The sequence below is a fragment of the Gavia stellata genome, chromosome Z (assembly GCF_030936135.1).
Source record: "Gavia stellata isolate bGavSte3 chromosome Z, bGavSte3.hap2, whole genome shotgun sequence".
Lineage (NCBI taxonomy): Eukaryota > Metazoa > Chordata > Aves > Gaviiformes > Gaviidae > Gavia > Gavia stellata.
In genome coordinates, this window is record NC_082637.1 from 70454539 (window position 1) to 70479234 (window position 24696).

Consider the following 24696-nt stretch of genomic DNA (forward strand, 5'->3'; position numbering starts at 1 on the left):
TTTATTTTCCTAATCAGCTTCGTTGGACAGAATACAGCCAATATTTTGCTCTTTTTTTTTTTCCTATCTGTACAGCTACTTCTGACTTCTCTTAATCAGGCTTTCTTTTTGTTTAACCTTCTCAATGATCTTTTATGTTACTTGGTCTCCCGTCTTTTTTTTTGTTTTGACTAGTGGACTATTTGACTTAAAAAGTCACTTCTGTGATTTCCCAGATTCTGTACTTGATCACATTCCTGTTTTTATTTTAGATTTCCCCTCCAGTGCAAGCTATGTTTCACCAGCTCTCCCCATACCACTTTTTTTTTAGAATAACTATTACTTTTGTAAAAGTCTTTTGTTTTTAGCTTATGAGAAAACTTTTTTTGACCTCACCACCTGAAAGTTCATAAGGCCAAAATCTTTTATAGAAACCAATTTGTTTCAGATTTTTTCATGAAAGTTCCTGCTGTTGATAGAGACACTTTGCAGCATTCTGGGGGAGTGGTGGTTCTGCAGGTTTAATTACGAATCAACAACTAGATGTGCTTTATTTTTAAAAGCAAAATTCTAAAGGTAGCTCTCAGAATTTAAGAAGAAAAATTAAGACCAGAATTTGCTTCTCTTATGCATATGACAAATGAGTGACGTTTATTTAAGTTGAGTTTACTTAGTATTTTACTATGTAAATAAAGGATAGCAGAATTTGGTCCTTAGTTTTAAAATTTCATTCCACAGTCTTTCTCATGCCACTGAGCAATTACTAAATATTCATGTAAGAAGCTACTCAGTAGTGTAAGTAGTGGCTTTCTTGCAGTCCTTGAGCCTGTGAACTTGAGCGTTTGATAGTAATTCTTGCATTTACTTAAAAAGATATTCTCATTTAAGGGCAGAACCCAAGTATCTAAGTACATTATCTATGTATGTTTTGGACTTTACATACACATAAGATAATATTTCAAATTCAGGACCAGATTTGGAATTGTTAAATAGGCATGTCCCTAGGCAATACCATTGTGGATGAGATACGTTCTGCTTGAAATCTCTTCACCAAAGACATGTGGAACACTTCTTTACTACAAATCAAAAAAAAAACAACAACAAAAAAAGCTTGTAGGTCCAGTGCAGAAATCCTAGATTTTACCCCTTTTGTAGTTAATTAGAAGTGGGATTTCAATTAATTGACATTCTGTTAAGTAGTAGTAATCAAATGTGATGATAGATTAACTTCATACAAGACTGTCAACATGCAGTCCTTGTAGACTTACTTCCATGACATGTAATGTAATACCCTGTCTAGCATTTATTTGTACTTTAGTCCATTCCAGCTGAGTGGTCTCTTTATCCTGCTCAGCTATAAATCCTACCTGTCTGTATTTTGCAACCTTGGTGAGCAGTTCGTGGTCTTCTGCAATGTATACAAAAATTTCTCTTGCAAATCCTGAAATACAAATTTTTGTGATGAGGCATGAATTCAGAGGCAGCAACAGCTCCTAGTTTGTTGTGCCAAAGGCAGATTGCTTGTGAGTTTCCAGAGATTGCTTGCTGTCCAAACAGCTCATTGTTTCAAAGTGGGAGGGAGACTGTATCACTTCATAGACTAGGAAAAGTAATTATACAGAATGTAAGGGACTTCAGCAAGGTCAGAAGTAAGCAGGGGAATTGGTAAAATGGATTGAAGGACTTTGTAACTCTCATGCTTTATCCATTTGTCAATTCATACATCTGTCAGTTTCATTGTTTGCCATTAGTTAAGCTTTTCTATTTTTATAGTAGCAATTATTACAGTTAGATATACACATAACTGTGAGTGAAACATAAATTTTGAGTTGACATGCTGAAGTCCCTTGGACAAGAAGTGCTTATAGCTCTGAAAAAGGGAGTAGGTAACTATCACTAGTATCTTCTTTCTTTAGTTAATACACAAAATTATGTATGGGGATTTTTATTTTTATTACAGCAGATTTTCATAAGTTCTAATAGAGAGGTGCATATGGGAGCAAAAGCAAAACACTCTTTTTTCCATGGTCTGTGGTTGTCTAGAAGGTTTTGTTGTCTTGGTAAAGTAATTTCAGTGTTTCTTAATACATACTTCTTCATTAAAATACAGAACCATCCTACTAATAAAAGGAATTTTTGATAATTTAATATCAGAAAAAATACAATAGTTTTTAAAATAATTTCTAACTTAATTTTAATAACCCTGATATGAACTACAGGTGGGTTGCCATGGATTTATTTTTAGATAACTGTTCTACGTCTATATGGAAGTTTTTTCATACTATTTTTTTTTTTTTTTAATTATGTCATCTGACTGGGAAAATCCAATTAATTGGATTTTCTTACAAGGCTGAAGGGAATAAAATTCTCCCCATCCCAGGTTCTAGTAACACAGAGCCATGCATGCTTCAGCTTTTGCAAAATTGTTAAACTGAGGATTAGGTAGGAGACAGTGGTTCTTACAAGTATTATGGGGAATACTGTGTAGCCATACTTTTTAATGCAAGGCTAGACTTTTAGTGGAATGCTTAATGATCTGCAGACAGCAGAATTGCTCTCAGTCTTTTGGTGCCGTGCTCTGTGGAGATGTGGCACTTCGGGACTTGGTTTAGTGGGCATGGTGGTGTTGGGTTGATGGTTGGACTTGATGATCTTAAAGGTCTTTTCCAACCTTAATGATTCTGTGTGATTCTGGGAGACAAATTTCCTTTAAAGTAGCCATTAAGAGTGAGCTGGAGCCACACAGTTAGCTAAAGCCATTAAACAAGTTTTGAGAAAAAAGCAGCTGCAGGAAGCAGAACCCTGCGTGTGCTGTTTTATTACTGCTGGGAATATACGGATGGTCTTACCTTATTTGTAGCATTGCTTTGTAAGTTTTTCAGGTTTGAATACTATCCTGCTACGCCAGAGGTATGCCTCTTTTCCACAGGTCTGATTTCCCTCTTTCTCTGTAGTCCCAGCATGTCAACCTGTTTGTATTATCTCCTTTTCTTTGGTCACTCCTCATTTGCTTACGGTATGATTTTATTGCCAGGTTTGTTGCAGGCAAAGCAGTTTTACTGCTTTTAGTGTAATTTCAGTAAATTTAATTTATTGTCAATAACCAAACTTCTAAGTACTGATTCTGGTAACAGAAAGAAAAAACCAAACACACAGTTAAGGATGGCTCCCCTTGTCTCTGTGAAACCTCTCCTACCCCATTTGTTCTCCAGGCCCCTTGCTACAGGCTACGTTTGACCCCTTCAGTGAGGGGAGAGGTGGCACAGGAGGTTGGAGGCAGTGCATTGGTGGTTCCTCTGCAGGTGGCAGTTCTTTCATCACCCACCACTCAACCGCTGCTTATGCGGCTGCTGCTTCAGCTGCGGCCTCTGCTTGGTCTGCTGCTAGTTTGACTCCTGTTTCCCCTCTCCTCCTGGTCTGGTGTGGTCTTTTCCTTTTGTCTGCTCTGGCCTTGTTCCTTTTTGTTTTTGCTTTTACCACTCTTTATTAAATATGTTTTTGTGCTGCAGACTCCTCTGGTTGGGTCAAGAGGCACCACGCTTGGATGATGGGCTCAGCTGTGACCTGTGGTGGGTCTGTTGAGAAGCAGGCAGCCCTTGCCCTCGTCTTGCAGTGGTCTCTCCTGCTGCCCTTCTGCTACCAAAACCCTGACAATTATGCCCAATATCATGCCCAATCATTTTCCTCAGCAAAATGTTATATTCATTACAAGTTCTGCTTTTAGTGTCACCATAACCTTAATAGGCATGTCATATAAAGTCTGCCTTTCCTAGCAGACAAAAGGAATGGATGTGGTAGCAATGTCTACACATGCTCAGTGAAACTCTGCCCCTTGCCCCTGAAAAACACCAAAATCAAGAGCATTACAATGGTTTCAACATCTATATGCATTGCAATCTCCACCCCTTGTTGCTGTGGATCAGGATATAGGTCCTGGTCTAGGTTTAACACTTCAGCAACCTCCACCCCTTGTCTCTACAAAACATGCATCCCTACCATCATAGCTGTTTGAATATTCATCTGTCATGGCTTCCAAACTTTGTCCCTCTGAGGGGGTGTCACCTTTGTGGAAACAAGAAGATTGACTCATTGCTCCACATACCCCTCCATCAGCTCATCCCAAAGGCTTTTTCCCTTACAGAGGACAGCATTTACAAGTGACATAGGCCCAGACTCCTCAGGACTCTGCTTTCTGGAGCCATCAGTGGTATCTCCCCAGCCCCAGTTGCCCCACATCGCCATAGCCATTTGTGGTGGGTTGACCTTGGCTGGCCACCAGGTACCCACCAAACTGCTCTATCACTCCCCTCCTCAACAGGACAGGGGGAGAAAATACAATGAAAAGCTTGTAAGTCAATATAAGGATATGGAGGTCACTTACCAAGTACCATCACAGGCAAACCAGACCTGACTTGGAGATACTAATTTAATTTATTGCCAGTCAAAATCAGAATAGGATAATGAGAAATAAGGACAAATCCAAAAAAACACCTTCACCCCACCCCTCCTTTCTTCCCAGGCTCAACTTGACTCCTGATTCTTCTACCTCCTCCCCCTGAGCAGTGCAGGGGGATGGGGGTTGTGGTCAGTTCATAACACTGTCTCTGCTGCCCCTTCTTCCTCACACTGTTCCCCTGCTCCAGTGTGGGGTCCCACCCATGGCATACAGTCCTTCATGAACTTCTCCAATGTGGGTCCTTCCCACGGGCTGCAGTTCTTCTCGAACTGCTCCAGCATGTGTCCTTTTCATGGTGCACAGTCCTTCAGGAACTGACTGCTCCAGCATGGGTCCCATGTGAGGCACAGGTCCTGCCAGAAGACCTGATCCTGCATGGGCTCTTCTCCACAGGCTTCAGTTCCTGCCAGGAACCTGCTCCTGTGCAGGCTCTCCATGGGGTTGCAGCTTCCTTCAGAGCTACCTGCTGCAGTAGATGTCCTCCACAGGCTGCAGGGTGTAGATCTGCTCCACCATCGTCCTCCATGGGCTGCATGGTGACAACTTACGTCACCATGGTCTTCACCACTGGCTGCAGGAGGATCTCTGTTCCAGTGCCTGGAGCACTACCTCCCCTGCCTTCTTCACTGACCTTGACGTCTGCAGGGCTGTTTCTCTCACGTATTCTCACTCCTCTTGCCCAGCTGCTGTTGCACAGGGGTTTTTACCCCTTATTAAATACGTTATCCCAGAGGTGCTACCAACATCACTGACAGGCTCAGCTTTGGCCAGCAGCAGGGAAGCTAGCTAAAACTGGCTTTGTCTAACACGGGGGTAGCTCCTGGTGTCTTCTCACAGAATCCACCCCTGCAGCCCTCCCCCCCACACTCCCCCACCTCCAAAAAACCTTGCCATGTAAACCCAATACACTGTTGCAGAGGTGCCTCCCTGGGGCAATGGCTGAGCCTCCCTCATTTAGATAATGTCACTCTTCTGGGTGAAGGACTGTAACTGGAATGGTCTGATCAGTCTGTGTTGTAAACTCACCATCAGGCTCCTCTTTTTTCCTGTCCCAGATGTTGGGGTGCTCATCTGGGACAGTTGCTCCCCACTCTCTGGCAGTGCTCTCCCTCCCTCCACAACCTGGGCAGCAGCTTCCCACACAGGTACCTCAAGTACTGCTGGCTGCTGGTTCCCTTCTGAGCTGAGCACTCGCTAGTGCCCTGCTACTCCAACAGAGACTGTTGGTTGGACTCCCCAGCTCTGCTAAGTGGTCCTGGTCTTCCCATAGTGATGGTCCAGGCTCCAGGCCACCACCAGGGCATGGACTTGAAGCAGAACCTGTCCATTGTGGAGCTGTCTGGAATTGGCTGTGTCTGGCACAGGGCACCTCGTCCCACTGAGGTCTGTCCTGCTGGCCCCTGCTACCAAAACCCTGGCAATTCATGCACAATGCACAGGTTCTAGGTCTTTGTCTCTGTGCTGGGACCTCACCTTGTAAGGACTCCCAGACAAGCTCAGAAAGCTCAGGGAGCAGCTCAAGAGTGCGCCTCTGTCCCATGGGCAAAGTGGGAAGGTGCCTTCCCAACTTCATCGGACTGCTGCAGGCAACCAGGGTGGGAATGACTGAGGAGACACATGTAATAGGTAGCAAGCTGTGGGCCATAAGGTTCTCCCTTTGAGACAGGTTGTTCCAAATGGCCAGTGCTGAGTGCGCAAAACAGTCAGCAGGTTGCTATCAAATGATACCAAGTTTTTAGTTCCACGCACATATTCTCATTTGTGTATCAGGGAAGATGAGTTTAGGGAGCCCCCATTGATGGAAATGCTGTTTTGCTGAAGTGCTTTCAACTCATTTAAACAAAACAAAAACAAACCCTGAGGTTTTTATGATGTCCTCCCATGAATGATGGGCTGTTAGCTCAGGCGTCCTAGCCAAATTCTTCCCGGAGTAATTAAACATTCCCTTAAATTCAATTTCCCACGTTTTTCCAATTGAATTAAGTGTTCTTTGTTAAACAGCTTTATGGGCTTGAAATGAACTCTTAAATGAACTAGAAAAAAAAGTGGCCTACTACTAGGTGAGGTAAATGCTACCATATGCTTTCTTTTTTAAACCTTTTTTTACAGCCAGTTACTCATATTTATATGAGATCTTAGGAATCCTGTGGTAAAATGCATCATCATAAAGCTACTAAAATATGTTGCACATTTGCAGGTAAACATAATGGTTTTGAGTCAAGACCTTCAGGGCGATTTGTTAATGAACTTGTTTGTGGCAATAAGCTGCAAAGTTTCAAGGTACCACACAAATATTCTTACTCAGCACTGTTTTTATAAAAAGATCATTCCTTCTGAGTTTATTTCCTGCTTTCTGTCTGACCTTTGTGTAACATTCTCATTCCATGCATAAGATGGTCACAGTCTGCTAAATACGCTTCAATTTGCAAACGATATAATCAGGTTGTTAAGAACACTTCTTGGTAATTTGAAATACCATAGTACTCAGAAAAACCCTCAAAATACTTCATTGTCTTCAATAGAAAGGAAAGGTTTACAAAAGGTCCTACTGATGACAGGAAGCTATAATCTTTGACCTCATAAACTGGTTCATTTGAAGTGTTACTATCAGTTCATAGTTGATGTGCTGTTTTCTAAAAAGGCCCTAGAAGTTTGCAGTGCCAAAGTTATACGCTATCTTGAACTTCAGTCAATGAAAGAGAATTTTAGCAATGTATTGGGTAGGGGGAACTTTTCCTTATTCTCAGCTTCTGAGAAACATGGGCCAAATCTATATGTTACAATATGAAGACACTGTGATGAAATATTTATGAAACACTTGTGCATTTCCATTTCTTTCCCATTGTTCACTGACCATCTTGTAATATGCCTGGGCAGTTGTCAACATAAACTGCTGCCTGGGTTTCTAGAGTTTTGATCTTTCACCAAACTTAGTCACATCACCATTTGCTTTAAGAATTCTTTGCCAATTTACCTTGTTGCTCACGTCAAAGCTTCATGCTGTGCAAAGTGAGTAGCACTTAATGAATTGACTTCATGGTTTCTGTGCTGCCTCTGGTGGGTGAGCATGGGTTCACAGATGCTTAGTGGAGCCTGAGAGTAAGTTTTATCAAGCAACTTGCTTGAAATACTCTCATCCTAGGGACTCTTTGGAAGAGCATTCTCATCCTTCTTCTGTAGGAGTCAGTGAAGGGATGCTCAAACTATTGGCAGGACCTCACTGAGCACTGTATCAGCAGTAAGAAATGAAGGCACTGCACTTGGAGTATGGAAAGCGAGGTAGGGGACCTTTGTTCAGACAAGCTGGCTCAAAACACTCTTACCACTCTTTTTGTTTAAAAGAACAGAAAAACAAAATTTAAAAAGCTGTTCCTTTAGGGATCCACCTGCTTTTCAATTCTAGTGTTGCCACTGGAGTTACTAGGTAGGAGAAGCCCATTGGGAAAAATGAGGGATTAAATGCTAGACAGGAAATAATAAAATGCCATCTGGTTTAAGGCAAAATGTATGGCAGATCGGATAAAATGCTAAAGTGTCAACAGGTGTAGGACATCGAATTGTAGTTGGCAGTAGGGTCTTCTACCAGCAATTCAACTTGCAGCAATGCTGGAGTTATCAATACAAAATTGGCAGCATTCATAGTTGAGCAGAAGCTGAAAATAATTCTGTTATTTTTCCAATAATGATGGGTAAAGTCATGAATGAGTTGATAGACAAACTGTAATGGTTAAAGGTGTGTGAATAGTTATATTGATGTGCTTTTTAATAGAAAGTGGGTTTTGTGGTCTAGTCCTCTGGTATGTTTAGATAATAAAACTTTATTTGGGGATTTGCCATTTTCAAGCCTAGAGGATTAAAAAAGGAGTAGCAGTCTGTTTCTGAAAGCATGTCAAAAAATTAGAATAATTTCTTTGCTGGGGCAAGCAGCTATTCTAAAATGTAATCTGCCATTCAGATAAATTCCTTCTAGAGGAGGTTAAAAACTTACTTCTAATATAGTTAGTGCTCACAGACATGAGTGTAATACAGTTTAAGATGTTTAGGCAACTGTCTGAACACCTTGAGAGAGGATTAGATTTAATGTAAAAATAGAAATATGGAAACATCCATTCATCTGCATACAGAAAACACCCAGAACAAAAAAGCAAGCAAGGTAGCAAGAATCACTATTGTCATCTGGCTATATCTTAGTTTATTCCTTTTCTGATGTTTGCTTTCTGAATTATTTTTATAACATCTCCTATTCAGTGAGCTAAGGAGATGCAGAGAAAAATATGCTCTTTCATCCTCAACAGTTATTGGATTTAGGCAAGTGAATATATAAGGATCAAATAATAAATAGTGCCAGGTAGTAAATACATTTTATTACAGTCCCTTTTTATCCTTCCTTTTATCTTTCTGTTTTCCTCTCTCTATTTTCATTTTTCACAATTTCCAATTTGCACGAGAAAGAGATTAAATACGAAATTTTGCCATAGAACGTAAGTAAATGGGCAGTGCCCAGTCTAATTCTGCAAGGAAAGAGCTACGGTGATGGATCAGGGTGCAGGTGGGCAGGAGGCAAATCAGAACTCAAGGCAACAAAGTCCAGCCAACAACGGTTGCAGTGGGGGAAACTGTAGTAATGTAGGTCCCAGAAAGTGCTATGCATTAAACCATGCATCCTCATACTAATGGAAGAAAAATACCTTGTTTTCACTGACTTGTTCTATAATTTTTTTTTTTATCTATATGTGTGTGACACTGGTGATTTTACTAATAATCATAGGAGAGCCCAGTTATCTGTAGATTGTAGAAGTCTTTGTGAGCTTTGATTGTAAATTTTTATTTCTGAGTTGAGTTTTTAAATTGAGTAATTTTTGAGGTAGCAAGAAAAAGTGTTTTCATTAAGTAGTTCATATCTTCTGCTGTATAATGACTTGAAAGTTAAAGATAATTGTTGAAATCTATTATATATTCTGAAATGTTTGATGTGTTCAGGTTTTAGCTGCTGTCTCATTACAAGTGAAACACTCAAGGAAATATTTTGGACCCTAAAGAACAAAGTGTTTTATGTTAGGATTGGCAGAAATTGCTGAGATCAGAAGGAGAGAAGTGGGAATTACCTTGGGTCACGACGCCATGCACAGTTCAGATATGATGCTGAGCAATCAACCGGAGTCTGTCCTTCTGACATATAGGTTAATTTGAATGACACTGGTCTACTTTGACATTTTTCTGGTCATAAGTATGTATTTATTACCTCTCAATACAGTGACATTTTCTTTGTGACTGAAAGGTCTCAGGTAATATGCCAGATGTCAGATGTGTATGCTATTTTCACTCCTGGGCAGAAACTTTGCTTTTAATTTATTTCTTTGCCAGTTACTTCATAATTGTTGTTAAACTCTTTGCTGAGTATCTGAATATCCTGCTGCTAGAAGAGTCCAGGAGCAATTGCAGGTTTTGTACCATTGTGCCTATGCTAAAGTTCTTGTGGGATATGAACACTTTGTAAAAAGGAAGCTAGAAATAATTTTCATTTTGATTGAGCTTGCTTTGAAATAACAAGATTAACTGAAGGCTTTTTCCTTCTTTTAGTCTTTCTTTACATGTTCTCTTCTGCCCTTGCCAAAGTTCTTCCCAGGAGCTTCTTCCACTGCCTTTTCCCTTTCCAAGGAAGTGCTTACTAGTATTTGCATATAATAAGAAAAAAAGAAACCAGAGAAAGCAAAAGTAATTAGTAGATTCCAAAGAACAATGTCATTGCATTGGTGCTACTTTCTGACACTGAGGTATTTAATTTTCCTTTTCAATTTTCTGATATCTGCAGGTAATTAAAGTTAAATGGCTGTGACAATACACGCAATTAAATTGTATTTCTTTGTCTCATGGCCCCATTCCCTAGATCTGTACTTTGCTCACTGACTGAATTTACTTGCTGCATTTTCCTGTTGTATTAATTATTAAAAGAACAGTGCTGCATAAAATATTGATCTGTTGCCTGACATCCTTTTTTTAAATGTAAGCAGAGCAAGAAAGATATTACCAGAAATAATTTCTGGATCTTTCTTTTTCTAAATACAAAAAATTACAGAACATGGGCATTAACTAAAAATGTTTAGTCATTCTGTGAAGTGCCAGGCCTGCCTTGTATGACTCGCACTTGAATATAATTATTTTTACATAACATAACGGCAGTGTTATGTCATTCCTTAGTTATAGGTAAAACCCTGCAGTTTCAAAACGTGAGACCATAACCAGATGGTATTTCAATTACTTGTGCAAAATATATAGTCCAAATATTACTAGGTCAGTCCTATCTTCTGTTTTGCCTTAGCTGTTAGGACTTTCCTGTCCTTGCAAGTCTGTTAGCTCTTAATTTTATGTAAGACTTTTGGGTCAGCCTTGGGCTGCCTTCTTTTACGGGAATTTGAACTATTATTTTTAGATTAGAACTACAGCTTGTCTGCACTTGAACTTTATTTCAGTTATCTTATTTTAACTGTTGACCATACTATTTTACTTTTTTAAAGGAAAGTAAGGCTTTCTGGGTTTTTTTTGTAGTGCTTCTTGTGCCTGTAAATATTCATACAAGAAACACAGGGGAAATAGTAAAGGAAACCTTGATTTTCTTTTATCTCTGTATGTAAGAAAGGTTGGCGTAATTCTTGTTTGTTTTTTTTCCTTGCCATTCCCATAGCTTTTTTAGAAATATATCGCATAAAAATATCAGAAGGAAGATGTTGTTCTTCTTATCTCAAGTAACAACAGCACTTACTGGCTCTGATTTGTCTCCTGCTTCTCCATCATCCGTTCCCCCAGCCTTCAAAGTGCTTTACAGAACTGGGTAAATATCATCTTACAGATAGAGACCTTGGAGCTCAGAGAAGGAAGGTGGCTTGCCTAAAGTTGCACAGTGATTTAGTGAGCTCAGTTTATTTCCTGAAATCATGTTCAGTGTCTTGTCTTTCAGGGAAGCAAGATACTTGCATCTTGCATCTCCTTCCAGCACTGATACTTAACTGTCACTGTCAGCAGTCTGGTTCTTGGTACCTTAGAAACTGCCGTTTTAGAAAACTTCTACTGATGACAATTTTGATTAATGTAAGAGTTCATGTTACTTATCTAGTGAGTGAAATACTTACTTTCTGCAGAGCAGCAATACTGAAGGAGTTACTTCTTTTTTTATAAATACTTACTGTTTACATCTTATTTATTAAGTGTAGGTCTGAATATCCTGTTTTCCTCTTTGAAAAAAGAGGTTCTCAGGTAGGCATAGGTTTATTTTCCAAACTTCTTTTGGGATGGACACTTATTTCAAGCTATATGTTTTCCACGCATGGTGTAAGGGATGACAAACATAATGCGAAATGGTTTGAAACATTATGATTTCTGTATTGTATGTAACATTAAGGATTCAAAATATGCAGATGGGCATAAGAATCTGAAATAACTTTCAAAAACGTTGTTTACTTTGGTGATACTTCTAAAGTTTGCAGGTGCTTCTACTACCTTATTTGACAATCTAAAGACGAGACAATTTTATTTGACTTTTCAAGATGCGACAAGTGCTAAACTGTTGAATTCTCCTAGCATCTTTGAGAAGATGCTAAAAATTTGAGCTCTTACAAAAACCGTAATGACATTCCTGGTAAAAACACATCAGAAATGACTGCATAGGCAGAAGAAGGGCCTGTTGTAAACAGTTGTATAAAACAGATGAAGTGCTAAGGAGGCCACTGCAAACTATTCCATGTTTTTGATTTCATAGTGCATTAAAGACAGAAATATGTAGCCTAAGTTGTTGGACTTTCTCAAAACAATTTGCATTCATGGTACTAAGTCTTTTGAATGACCAGGTTCTCCTGCAAGAAAAATTGTGCTTTGGAACCTGAATTTTACCTTAATTTCCTACAGTATCATGTGTAAAGTTGATCAAAATAGACATATAGATTAGATTACAGATATATTTAGAAAAGTGAGGTATCTATTTTGGTTGCTATTTTTAAACTTTAATAAAGTTAATAAATGGAAGTTTCATGTTTATGTATCAAATCCTCCACACAAGCTAAATTACAAACTGGGAAGGTTGCTATGTGAGAAATTTGTCTGCTGCAGACAAATGATGCTATTGGTAATGTTTTTTATTTACAGTGTTTATTTCTGCCCTGGTTAATTTACCACGATTTTTTACGTGTGGAAAATGTAATGTTATCGTGTACCATCATAAGAGCTTTGCGGTTATTCTGACTTACTTTTTAAAGGCAGTATTTCTTTTTTATGTTTATTGCTTCCTTGCCCAGCTCTTGGGAAATAATCTCTATTGAACAAATTTGGCTGAAGCACTGTAGGAGCACTCTAAAAATGTAAAGTTTGTCAGGGGTAGGGTGGAGAAAGTGCATACACTTGTGGGGTTTTTTTTGCCAAATTTCTTTTTCTTTTCTTTTTTTTTTTCCTCCCAAAAAGATCTTCTGTAGGAATGTGATGTAAAATCTCTGTGTGCGAAGGACACATTCCTTTTGCAATTTCATTTCTCTTCCTGTCAATCAACTATGTCTAAAAATGAAAGCAAGGAACACAGTAGAGAGATACTATGTACAATCTGAGTCATCCTCATTAGAAAGATATTTTAAAAGAAAGGTCAGAATATTGTGAAACACTGAAAAATATTTTCTTCCCAGAATGTACTTGTGGCATTCTCAAATATTTCTCTATATATCAAATTACAGGATATTTCTTTTCTTTCAAACTTGTTTATACAGACACAGGAAAGAGACATAATGAAATACAGAGGTGATGTTTTTAAAAGAGGTGTCATTTGACGTAGCCATGTAACAAAGAGACATCATGTAGGATTATATTCAGATGATGAACATTAAGTCATTCAGTGAGTAGCTCTGCTGATTTCTTCTGGACCATTTCTCTTTAGCATGTAATACCCTACAGCAATAAAATACGGTTCTTAAATTGTTTTGGTTCCAGAAGCAAAGAAAGGGCATTCTTGAAATTGCATAGAAGTTTAATGTATTTTCATACATTAATGACATTTTTGATGAAAGAAATTCTGGGCATTGCTTTTACACAGGTGCATTTTATGAGGGTGTAGGAAGGCTTCTGGTTTTGACCTGTGAAAGAGCTAGTGTGAATTGCAGCTCTGAATTAAGGCTCTTCTGCAGAGGCTGAAAGGAGCGTAAGTAGATAGAATCTACATACAGCCACTGTTCAGCAGAAGCAATTATGCTTCTTTTGCAGAGACAGAGTATTACATATTTACCACAGTTGCTATCACAGCAGCAGTGAGATATCCTGAGGCTTGTTGTAGTGATAAGACTTGAGTCTAACCTGACGCCATAAAATGCCTGAGAGGAGGGGTTTGTGGAATACCCAGAGAGAAAGGTTTTGGGGTTCATTGGAAATTGTCTGAGAAAACATGCAAAATGTCTTACATTTTCATAGAAATTGAACAAATTTCTTTGTGTTTACCTGAAAGTCACAATATAATCTATGACTTGTTTCACCATTTTGCATGGAATATACACAGGAATGTCATGGATATGCCTAAATATTAAATCAAAAGACATGCAAAGTGGACAGAGGTTTTTGTGACATCTATGTACTCTTTCAGGCTATCCATTTGTGACAGTTGCATGGCAGTTATTCCCTCCATAATTTAGAAACAGAGTGCTCTTAAGATGTCACTTTACATTAAAGCCAAGATTTTGAACAAAATAACTTATTTATATTCCTGATTTGAATTTCAGTAGCATGCTGAGACTAAATTTACTCAAGCTATCTTCTCTGTCACAAAGGTAATTTTATTTAACTGCATGAAATTTCTGTAAGATACAGAAAATAGTTTGGTTTGGCTTACAGGTAAAAAATGTGGTTGTGCCAACTGGATGCTGAGTGAAAGGTCTTTCCCATGCCTTATTCCCTTTTCTGTCTGAGGTTGGTTGTATAGTAGTAAACAGAGAATGCTCTTCCTCTTCAGCACCTTAAAACCAGTTTTTTCTTAGTTTGTAAACTGATGGGCGAGATGGCCAGATGTGGTTGTACCCTTCCCAATTTTTTTTTGTGCCTTTTGAGTGCCTTTAAAAAAAATAGCTAATGGTATTTTTTCTGGAAGATATTTATTAACGTAGCAGTACATATGAACATTAACTACTGCCTGTGTTAAGCAGGATGACAGATGGTACTTGCTTACTTGATTCTCTGAGAGTTGAGCAAATTAATTCCGAAACAGAAATTCAGATTTTATAAGGACACTGTCAACATAAGTAAAAGAGGAGGTGATCTTAAAATAAGTACTAAGTTTTTCACAGAAGCCTCAAAAGGTTATGTTGTTCCTCTGCCTGTTTTGAGGTGCCTGTAGTCTAACTGCAGAAAACAGGACAAAATCAAGAATTGTTGAGCGTTCCTTGTGAGACAGGTGTACTAACTTTATAGCCTTTCTGTGTTCTTGGGGATGCACTATTTTCCAAATATAATTTTGCATAGTGCTGGATTCTGTTTGGAAAGTAAAGCCATTAAGAGTAATGATGAAGAAATTGGCATAGAAAAGGTAAAAACATAAGGATATTGACATTAAGGAGAGGACTGAGGATAGCACTTAGAGCTTTCTGCAGGAGCTCCAGTCCTCATACTTTAAATAAGAGCAGAAATCAGTTGCCTGTCTCGACTGACTTAAATTTTTAAAATTTCAAACAGCAGGTCTTTGACCCCATAAGGCAACACTTTTGCTTCCATCAGTTCTGAACAGGATCAGCTGTGTTGTCACTTGCCTGGGGCACCTCCAAAGAGGGCCATGAAAGAAGAATGCAGCCATGAGAACTACTGAAGGGTCACTGTTTTTACTGTGGTTCAAATCCTTTGTAAACGCTCAAAGCATTTGCTAAGGGGGTGGTGTGTTGGCAGAGAAGCCAGTGTTTATTAAGTTAATCTAACAAATTGTGATAATTGCTGACATTCAGGCTTTTGGAAACGTTGGGTCTTGAGTTACACATAGAAATGAAACTTGATTGTAATTGTTGCTTCATGCTTCTGATGGCTTGGAAACTAGCCCCCCCCCCCCCCCCGCCCCAAACTCCCTTGCACTTATAAAGAGAACAGATAATTTCAGTGTCTTGGCTAACTTCCAGTGAGTAACTGCATTCAGCTTATCTAAATTCCTCTCTCTATTTTGAATTGCTTGAGATAGTTTCCATCTTCTGTCTTGTGCAATTGTTTATTTTGGTGAATGGTGTTAAAAAGGCTGCTGTTTTGTCAACTTGACATTGCTGTATTTTGTTAGTCACTGAAATTATTCCAAAGTGTGCATATGATTTGCAAATCACTTTGACAGCTAAAAAAAAAGTAAATTGTTGAAACATTGTATCTTTATAATTTAATGGAGAAGTGGTTATAAAATATCATGATTGCTGTTTTGAAATGTACTTGAATAGGGTATTTATATATATTCATTCTGAGTTTTTGAAGTGTAATGTAAGGGGTAGATGGTCTGATTTTGTTTACATTAACTGTGGAGGAACATTTCTGTAACTCTGAATTAGGCTTGTTCAGCTGGATTTAAGATATGCAGGTTACAGACAAAGAATAAATCCATCTAGGTAGTGCAGAAGCTTTGATGAGACTGTTGCAATACCCTGCCTGAAACTATTAACTCCACAAAAGGCAAGGCAAGTTTTAGACCTGTTGGTGGAAAATGAGAGAAGTTGTCCTCCTACCCAATCACATTTGAGAACAGTAAATATTTCATATATTTAAGCAATTTTTTTTCAAGATTATATTCTTCCTATGTCTGAAATATGTATTAACTATATTAATTTGTTTTGGTTTCTATATTGTTTTGGCTTTGTCTTACCATTCAGTTTATGCTATAAGTTAACAGAGCTCCTGATTGTGTGGTTTTTTCATTCAGTGAGTGTACCTAGTTTCTGATAGATATTCAGTCATTTGGTGAGTCTGTCCGATTTGTGATAGACAAAGGCTACCCTAACTGTATTTCAGGTGACTAAGGATCTCTTATTTAGATACTGTGCCTCTCTGGAGTAAACAGTAGGGTAACATGCATGTTTGTCGAAAGAAGCCTGAGAGACAAACTGTAGCAGGGAGTTGTCCCAGTAAGGTATTCTTCCTCTGATCTCCACAGCTGTGCTGTCTGTCTGTGGTATATTCATCTCACCCAAGTGAATATGTCATTTTCCAGAAAAATAGATGGGGACCATTTGTTTCCATCCTCTCTCACTCTTCCCAGGGAAGAAGAAATTTGGTTGCTCTTGCTGTTAGAAATAGAAAGTTGCCCCTTTGTACAATGTCAGCTGTTTGAGAGCTGCACTTACAGACTTTTTGGCTCCACGGTGTAAGGTGCAGTGCAGGCAGCTTTTCTTCCATAGAAGTTGTCTTGCAATCATGAATAATTTTCCTTTCTCTGTAGTCCTGATGATCTTGAAAGTTTTTCAGCATGACCCCCAAGAAATGAAGTACAGAAACCAGCAGGCAGAACTATTCCCAGCTTCTACAAAAAAGCCTTAAGGCACTGTTGACTATGTCCAAGGAGGGGGAAGCCAGTGTGCCTGCAGGTAGCCCATGAGGTGCTTTCTCTGTCTCTGTAGAGACACTCTGTGAAGAATGTGGCTGTCACCTGTTGAGAAAAAGTGTGGATATTTCTGCTCTGCTGCTCAGGGTACATGCTGGAGAAACAATGGACTGAGTTTACCCTGCTTTTTAATACCTATCTAGGAATTTCTAAGTAGGGACTAAAAGCTCCCTCCAGCATAGATTTCTGTATACTTGAAATAACTAGCCTTCCTCCTCTGTCATGGTGGAGATCCATACATGGTCCCAGTAAAGGGAGCACAAAACCAAAGCAAAGCTTGAGGAACAAGAAATTAAAATATTAATTTAATTTTGTTTTCATTTCATTATATACACTGATGTCCATATTCTACATTTTCTCTCCTAAATCAATTTATTTTCTTTTTGATTTTTCAATACCAAATTGAAGAAGGTAGTTGATAAAGGCTAGTATGTATCCACTAGATTCATTCCTGAATCTGCCCTGGATCTGTTCCCCAGTCTGTGGACTGAATTTGCTGTTGAATATCCACGTAACTGCTAACATTTTTCATACAGTAGATAAAAATTTTACAGTATGACTGTAAATTAATTGTATCATAGGCTTCCAGTATAGTAGAGCAACAAGCATAATCTGCTAATGAGGTGCTAGGTATAAATCCTTTTCTTTTGACAGTCAGAGTACAGAGCTAGAGACTAAAGACCCTGAGTTTGCAGACATGGAATAATCAACTACTTCAAATATCTTGGCTTTAAATAGAAAATATCACGTTCGACTTTATAGTAAGTAGTAAGCATTCATTGAGTAATTTGTCATACATTGTGCCAATTCATTTGCAGAAATATGCTGAATAGCTGCAGAAAATGAAAATTAGTTTTAAGTGGAGATGACCATTGAATTTGCAGGAAATAATTCTGTATGTCATCACCTGTAACCATTACTTTCAAATACCGAAGAATAATAAGCATGTTCAGGAAAGATAGGTTTATATGTGCTTTGAGACCACTGCTGCATTTTCATTTTAATTAACAGTTGGTAATTGTGTAACCTGATTAAAACTACAATGCATTCCAGGTAATTAATATGGTAAGCAGCCTTAAAATAGCAAAAGCATCGATCTTCACTCAAGGGGGCAAAATGGATTTTGGAAGATGTGATTTTAAAATTATTTGATTAAAATGACACCTCCTATATTACAGTTCTGAAAATAATACAAATATATTTTTCTATAATGCGAAAATCATAACGTTAGTATGCTGTAGATGCATTCATCTTCTCAGTTTCTCAACCCGCGTGTGTATTCTTTGCCTGTTGAAAGTGATCTCTCCCAACTATCTAAACAATCCTTGCTGGAAACGTAAAACATTCTGAAATGTGCATGTTTTGGTCCTTCAATAACAAGACTAGCATTTTAAAAAAAAGTTTCCTTTGATAAACAAGTTACGACCTTCTGTCACACAGGTACATTTTTCTGTCTTTTCCTGTATTTGAGTATATTGAACTTTTATAGCTAACTTATTTGTCCTTTCCAGGATGGCTTTTCTCTTCTCTTGTTGCCTTCTTTTTATTTATTTGTATTTCATTCCCATTACATTGGGATCAGGTAAAGCATTGGAATTTGATCTTACTCATTCATGTTTCTTCAGCAGCTTGGAGTTTCCCTTTTATAAAGGAGATATCTTGAACTTTTAAAAATGGGTGATTGCATGTAAGAGAGGTGAAGGAAAATGAAGCATTACAACTAAAAGCAAAAACCGGAAAAGTGAAGAGGGAAAATACTGAATGAAGTGAGGAATGCTGAGAAACCTCTGGCAAGCAGAATGAGAGCAATATTATGATGGCCATGGGGAACAGTCGCTCATTTTTTTGAGAAGAAGGGGAAACAAAAGACAATTGCTGGGATGAGATTAAAAAAAAATGAAAATTTACTTGCTCTTTTATAATGATTCCTTAGGGTTTATTGTACTGTACTATAATTTTTTTGGAAAAGGAACTGATAATTTTTTGTTAAGAATGGTGACAAGGTTGCTAAAACAACTTGTTTAGCAAATTATATTTTAAACAGATGTGGAGATGGAAATTTTAGAAATAAAGGAATAATATCTGAATTTTCACACAAAGTCTAGTAATGTAGATTCTATGATGTTTCAGCTGCTGTTTATAAACTCAGTGAAAGCTTTTGGAGCTGATAAAACAGGCAGTGTAGTGGTTGCATTAAATTTCTTTTTCTTAGAAACCTTTAACTTGTGAGATAGTGTAGAGTGGTTATCACTTGAGGCAGAGCCAATAAATGATTTTCAAACATGATTTTGGTAAGCAAATAGTTCTAATCAGTGACCTAGCACATTATATGAATAAATGTAGTTTCTAAAAGTCTTTCCTTCAGAACTTGACAAACAATATTTAACCAAAGTAAATAGTGACTATGTAGTCATTGTACATTGTGCAGGATCGTGTGTGTGTTTACAGTATGCAATAAAACAAGCATAGGTGAATAATTTTATTTTTGTTGTAGCATATCTATGGCAACTGGAATTGGTTGCTAAAATTTCACTCAGACTTTTTCTAACAATTGTATTTTCTTTACATGTTTGTACAGTAAGAAATGTGCAGTTCTTATCTCTGATGGCAACTCACAGGTATTACAATATTAAGCTTAACAGTAGCATAAGGTCATTGGCTACTGGGGGACAAAACAGCAAAAAGGAAAGAATGCAACTGACCATGGAGGGGAAGGGGCTGTATTTTGCTTAGTGTAGGGAAGAAGTATCTCGTTTGCTATACTGACCTGCTTATTTTAGTAGAGTTTGCTGTTTTTCAGGTGCAGTTAAGAACCAACGTTTCAAGTCAATATGTAATTCGTACACAGCCAACAAACACCTGTCTGTCTACGCTTGAATGTGCAGCTGTTGCTCTTACTGTCATGGAAAAAAATAAGAGTATACAAGAGGTACGTAATTTTAAACACCCGAGTTTTTCTTTTATGAATAGCAGAGGGACAGTGAAGGTACTTAACTATTAATGTCACATTTGACAGTCAAAATCTTAATGATATTGTAAAGGTTTTGTTGCATAGCAAACTAAAACAAGAATGTACCAATAGAAACTATTTTTCTACAGATATTTATTAACTCTAGTATGTTCAGAGCGGTGACTCTTTCTTGTCGTGTTCCAAAAGTCTCTATAGTTTTCCTAGTCTTTATTCAACATTGCTGTCAGATTGGTGAGGGAACTTGTTAAATACAAAGGTCTTGAATGATTGTTTTGCTATTCCTCTTTTCAGTATGTTAAATTCTACTACAGCATTTTTTGTTCTATCCTGTAATGGAATTAGATTGGCTCTTTTGCCACAAAGAGTTGTCTAAAGATAAACCTAGGAAAGATTCAGGGCTAAAAATACTGATTTGATCATGTTTAAAGTACCAGTTAGGGTCAGATCATGTCCTGTAACAGACTGTATTTGGTTCTGCAATGTCCATCAAGGCTGACTGCAGACTACTTGTCTTACAGACCAGTTTTACCCTGGTAGCTCATTTTGTGTATGGAGTAATAGATTGGTTATTGAAAACAACTGCTACCTTCCCAACGCATCTTCTCAATTCCTCTTTTTTCCTTTTTTTTTTTTTTAATTCCTTTTCTTTACTTGTTTAGTGCTTTCGCCAGACACTTCCACTTTCCCAAGTTTTCACTGTGCAGTGGTCAGGTTCATTTGCCTCAGGATTTGAGTTCTCTTTTTCCTTACTTGTTACTCTATCTCCCTTTTGTTCTTCCCTTTTTTTTCCATTTGCCTTTTCTGTTCACAGCTTCTCTCTTGTACCTTTTATGCACTTTTAACTCAGCAGTCCAGTTCCTTCTTTCCTTCTACCTCATTCTCCTTTCCCATCACATTCTCTCATCCTGTACTAATTTCTTGCACACTTCTTCCTGTAATTCTGAATATGATCAGAAGAGTGACTCAGATTCTCTTCACCTGTACATTACTGTTTTTAAAAAGTTGGTTTATTAGGCACCAAATATATGCTGTGCTTGCCTATAGAGATGACAGTTGGGGATTTAGCCCAAAACAAATAGAAGTACTACTGTGTATATTGCAGGGCAAATAGTGCAGAGATGCACTGTTGTAGTTATCTCTTCCTGTAATGTTTTTCTAAGTTCACTTGACATTTCTTATTGCAAAACTTCAAAACAAAGACTATGTACAAGGCATGTGTAATATACTAAATTGTACAAATATAACATGCTACATTGATTTTCTCTTTTTAAACAGTTTTATTTTGGTTATTTCTTAACTGTAGTGTATTGAAAACTACTTTGTTTTATGTACTATGTTAATTAACTGTAATTAACAGTTGACTGTTAACAACCGTTGAGTTGCTGTAATGTATGGAACTTACATGTTGCACTTTTATGTTACTGAAGTTATACTCAGCCTAAAGTGTGATAAGTATTTTGTAGCAAAGGAAGGTATTAGTAAACTTGGCAGAGATTATAGCTTATAATCACTCTAATGTGTAATTTTCATGAACGCAGAAAAGCATGATTATTTAGTTAATTAGTGATTCATTGGTACTGAACAATGTGACAAGCGGTGTTTGGAATGGAATTTTTGTGCTGGGTGTCGAAGGCTTTGTGCCATTGACTTTCTTGTGCTTTTTCCTAATGGTAGATAAAACCTGGAGCCACTTAAAGTCAGGAGAGTTTATTAATTTTAAATCGTACATCCTATAATAGATGCTAGCTGGCAGTGTATATGTATGCGCACCTTAAAATGTTTATTTACTTCAGTTGAGAACAAAATTGTCATAGAAACATTCAGATATTTTCACGAGTCTCTTAATATTCTAATAGTGGGGAATAGTATTACTTCAGGTACTATCCGTTGAGGCTCATGCGAATTTGTAAAATACCTTTGGATACAACTTGTTAAAAAGGAGAAGTATTTCCAAGATGTGAGAAACTTAAGAAAATTTGGAGATTAGTATCAGTAAAGTTTCTATCTCTCTTATATAGGATGTTATTTAACTACCTTTAAATTTATGGTTAACTTCTTCAGTTAAGATCTGAATTTAAAATTACTGGGCTGACAAATGTCATTGAGAATAACTGGTGCTAGAGTCTAAAAAGTTTCATGTAGTTAGCAGACAGGTAGGATTAATTTCCTTTTTAGCATGTGTTGGTCTCACAATATTTGCTGGAGTCAAATAACTGTTATCTTTTTTAATACATCCATGTTTTTAAATGATACTCTGAAGTGAAAGTGCAGCAAGGTGATCTTTGACTCTCAAAAACCCCAAAGCTGATCCAGTTGGAGACAGGCAGTTGAGTATATTGGTGTATGGAAAGTAGTGAGTTGTTTTCTGCAAAAACTAGACGGCAAAGATGATCTGAATACCCCCTCACAGCTAGCTTGAAGATAAAATGCTTTTGTAAGTCTGTCCCACTGACCTCCTGCACTCCTGCAGCCATGGAATGCAACCCACTGGGTTATGTCTTCCTACCAGTCAGCTCACAACTCTTATGTGTCATTGGAGGAATTTGGGACTTAACAGTTCTTGAGTTTAAGTTTATCCCAGGTCAAAGAATACTAATTGGACATTAACCTTTTTATTGCAAGTTGTGATCTAGCTAGTCTGTGATGGAAGAGGTTATTAAGATAATGTCCTTCTTAATCTTTTGTCGCTGACATCAGTAATATCAATTTAATAAGTCTTTTGAAAAAGACCTATGAGTAGTTTTGCAACATAGTCGCAGGTCTGCAATGTGATTGTGTGCCCAGAATGTAATACAGAAGGGTCTCTGAAAGAGAGATTTAAAGCTCATCCATGTATTCACTACATTCTAGTGTCCACCCTGGCATGCTCATATCCCCCCATCAGAAAATTAATATTTTGGTACTTGACCCCCACCTACTAAAAATGTTCCCAGGTCAAAAATTTTTTCTGCAATTGGCATAGTGTAGAGTATGCCACCCCAGTTTCTGCCTTTGTGACACTAGAGAGTCACCTCAACATTAAATCAATTGCATTTAGAACCAGACTGGGACAAAGTGTGTGGCCACACAAGAAAATACGGCTCAGAAATTGGAACTCTGCATAAAGAAACTTTTCTAGAAATTTGTGTATCTTTTATAACAGGGCAGCTATCATATGATTTTATGTTAAAAGAAGGTAATTATTTATTGTGGAAGTTAAACCCATGAAAAATTAGAAATACTGAAATTAAAGTGGGTTTTGTATATTTACGTTTTCCTTTGGTGTACTAGGACAACGTTGGCATATTTTTCCTTTATTAGGACTTCTATCTTATTCAAGTCCAGGGTGAACGTTTTGTTAGTGTCTACAATTCCCAGTCCTATATTCTGTTTTATCCCTACCACTCAGAATTGGCCCAGCCTACTACTTTTCAAAGACAAAATAATCAGTTTCTCAAAGGTGCTTCTATAAATGTGGCAATAGCCAAGAGCTTCATAAACATTTGTGCACTTTTTTATACCCTCTCTGAATTAAGTGAGTAATATTCCCGGCATATAAGATGTCAAATTGAAGTTGAGAACCATGGAAGTTAAAAATGGGCACTTAGTTTCATGCCCAGTGTAAGTCACTTGATTTTCCTGTATGCTCAGAAGTCACGTTTTACTTGGTAGAAACTCAGCTCCTGCTGACTGCAGTTACATTTGTGATTGCTTTACACATCTGCACACAAGACCCCATGATACTGAGTCAGGCAACCAGAAAATTAAGAACCTACAATTAGGAACCACTTGAGATAAATTTGGTTTGTGTAGCTTCATTAGTCCTACGTAATATTGCTGGGAAGAAGCAGGGATACAGTCCAGTCTCCAGATAGCAGTCCAGCTGCCTTGATCATGAGTCCCTCCTCTCTTTCTAAAACCCTGCCTCAAGGTATTTTCATGCAAGCACAAACAGCTTAGTTATTGTTACTTACTTTATTACAGCTTGTTGGCTGAGCCACAGTAATTGATTGTAGTCCATTTCTAAGGTCACATTAAAGCCATAGCTTCTAGTAGTGTAGCTGGGGCTGAAGTCAGGATTGAGTGGGTCCGAGGAAGGAGTAAGGGACAACAGCAGGTAGGTGATGTATGGCTGCCATGTGACTTCTTTTTTGTACATCTCTTATTCACCTGTGCCCTCTGTGTCTCCAAAGGTTATATTTTATCAGCATTTATCATCCAAGTCATATTTTATCAGCATTTTTGAGTAGTCATTGAATACAAGACCTGGAATTATTGATGTCTTTAAAATAGCTTACTAAAACGTTGGGGTTTTTGTCTCCCCCCACCCTTTGATCTTTCTGCAGATTATACTCCGTCCACTTCAAGCTTTATGCTCTTTCCAGATTCAGCATGGTGCCCAGATCCATCACAGCAAGGAGCATCTTCTCAAAAATGGCTTATACGACAAGCCAATGCCAAAGAATAAGCGCAAACTCAGGAGAATGGAGCTTTTGGTGAATAATGTTAAAATATAAAAAAACTGTACTGCCAGTACAGTGGGATTTATTTGCAGCTAGCAAATGAATATGAATCTGGATTTGATCCAAACAGTTGACTGTATTGTAATAAAACAACTTTTAGGTCCTTCATAGGCAAAAGTTTATCTACCAGTGTGACAAACAGTAACGGACAAGCTTTTTCATTTTTGCAGTAGGCCAGGTGCTTTTGTTCAGATGATACAGGATAATTCTC

At 37.9% G+C, this 24696-nt stretch overlaps 1 protein-coding gene across 1 annotated transcript in view; it reads left to right on the top strand.

The window, feature by feature from the left end:
* DTWD2 (DTW domain containing 2) overlaps positions 1–24479 on the top strand; it is a 94207-nt gene extending 69728 nt beyond the window's left edge. Inside the window, exons 5-6 of the mRNA XM_059834032.1 lie at positions 19813–19941; positions 24309–24479. Coding sequence (XP_059690015.1) covers positions 19813–19941; positions 24309–24479 — 300 coding nt within the window. The remainder of the gene's footprint in view (positions 1–19812; positions 19942–24308) is intronic.
* Positions 24480–24696: the final 217 nt, after the last annotated feature.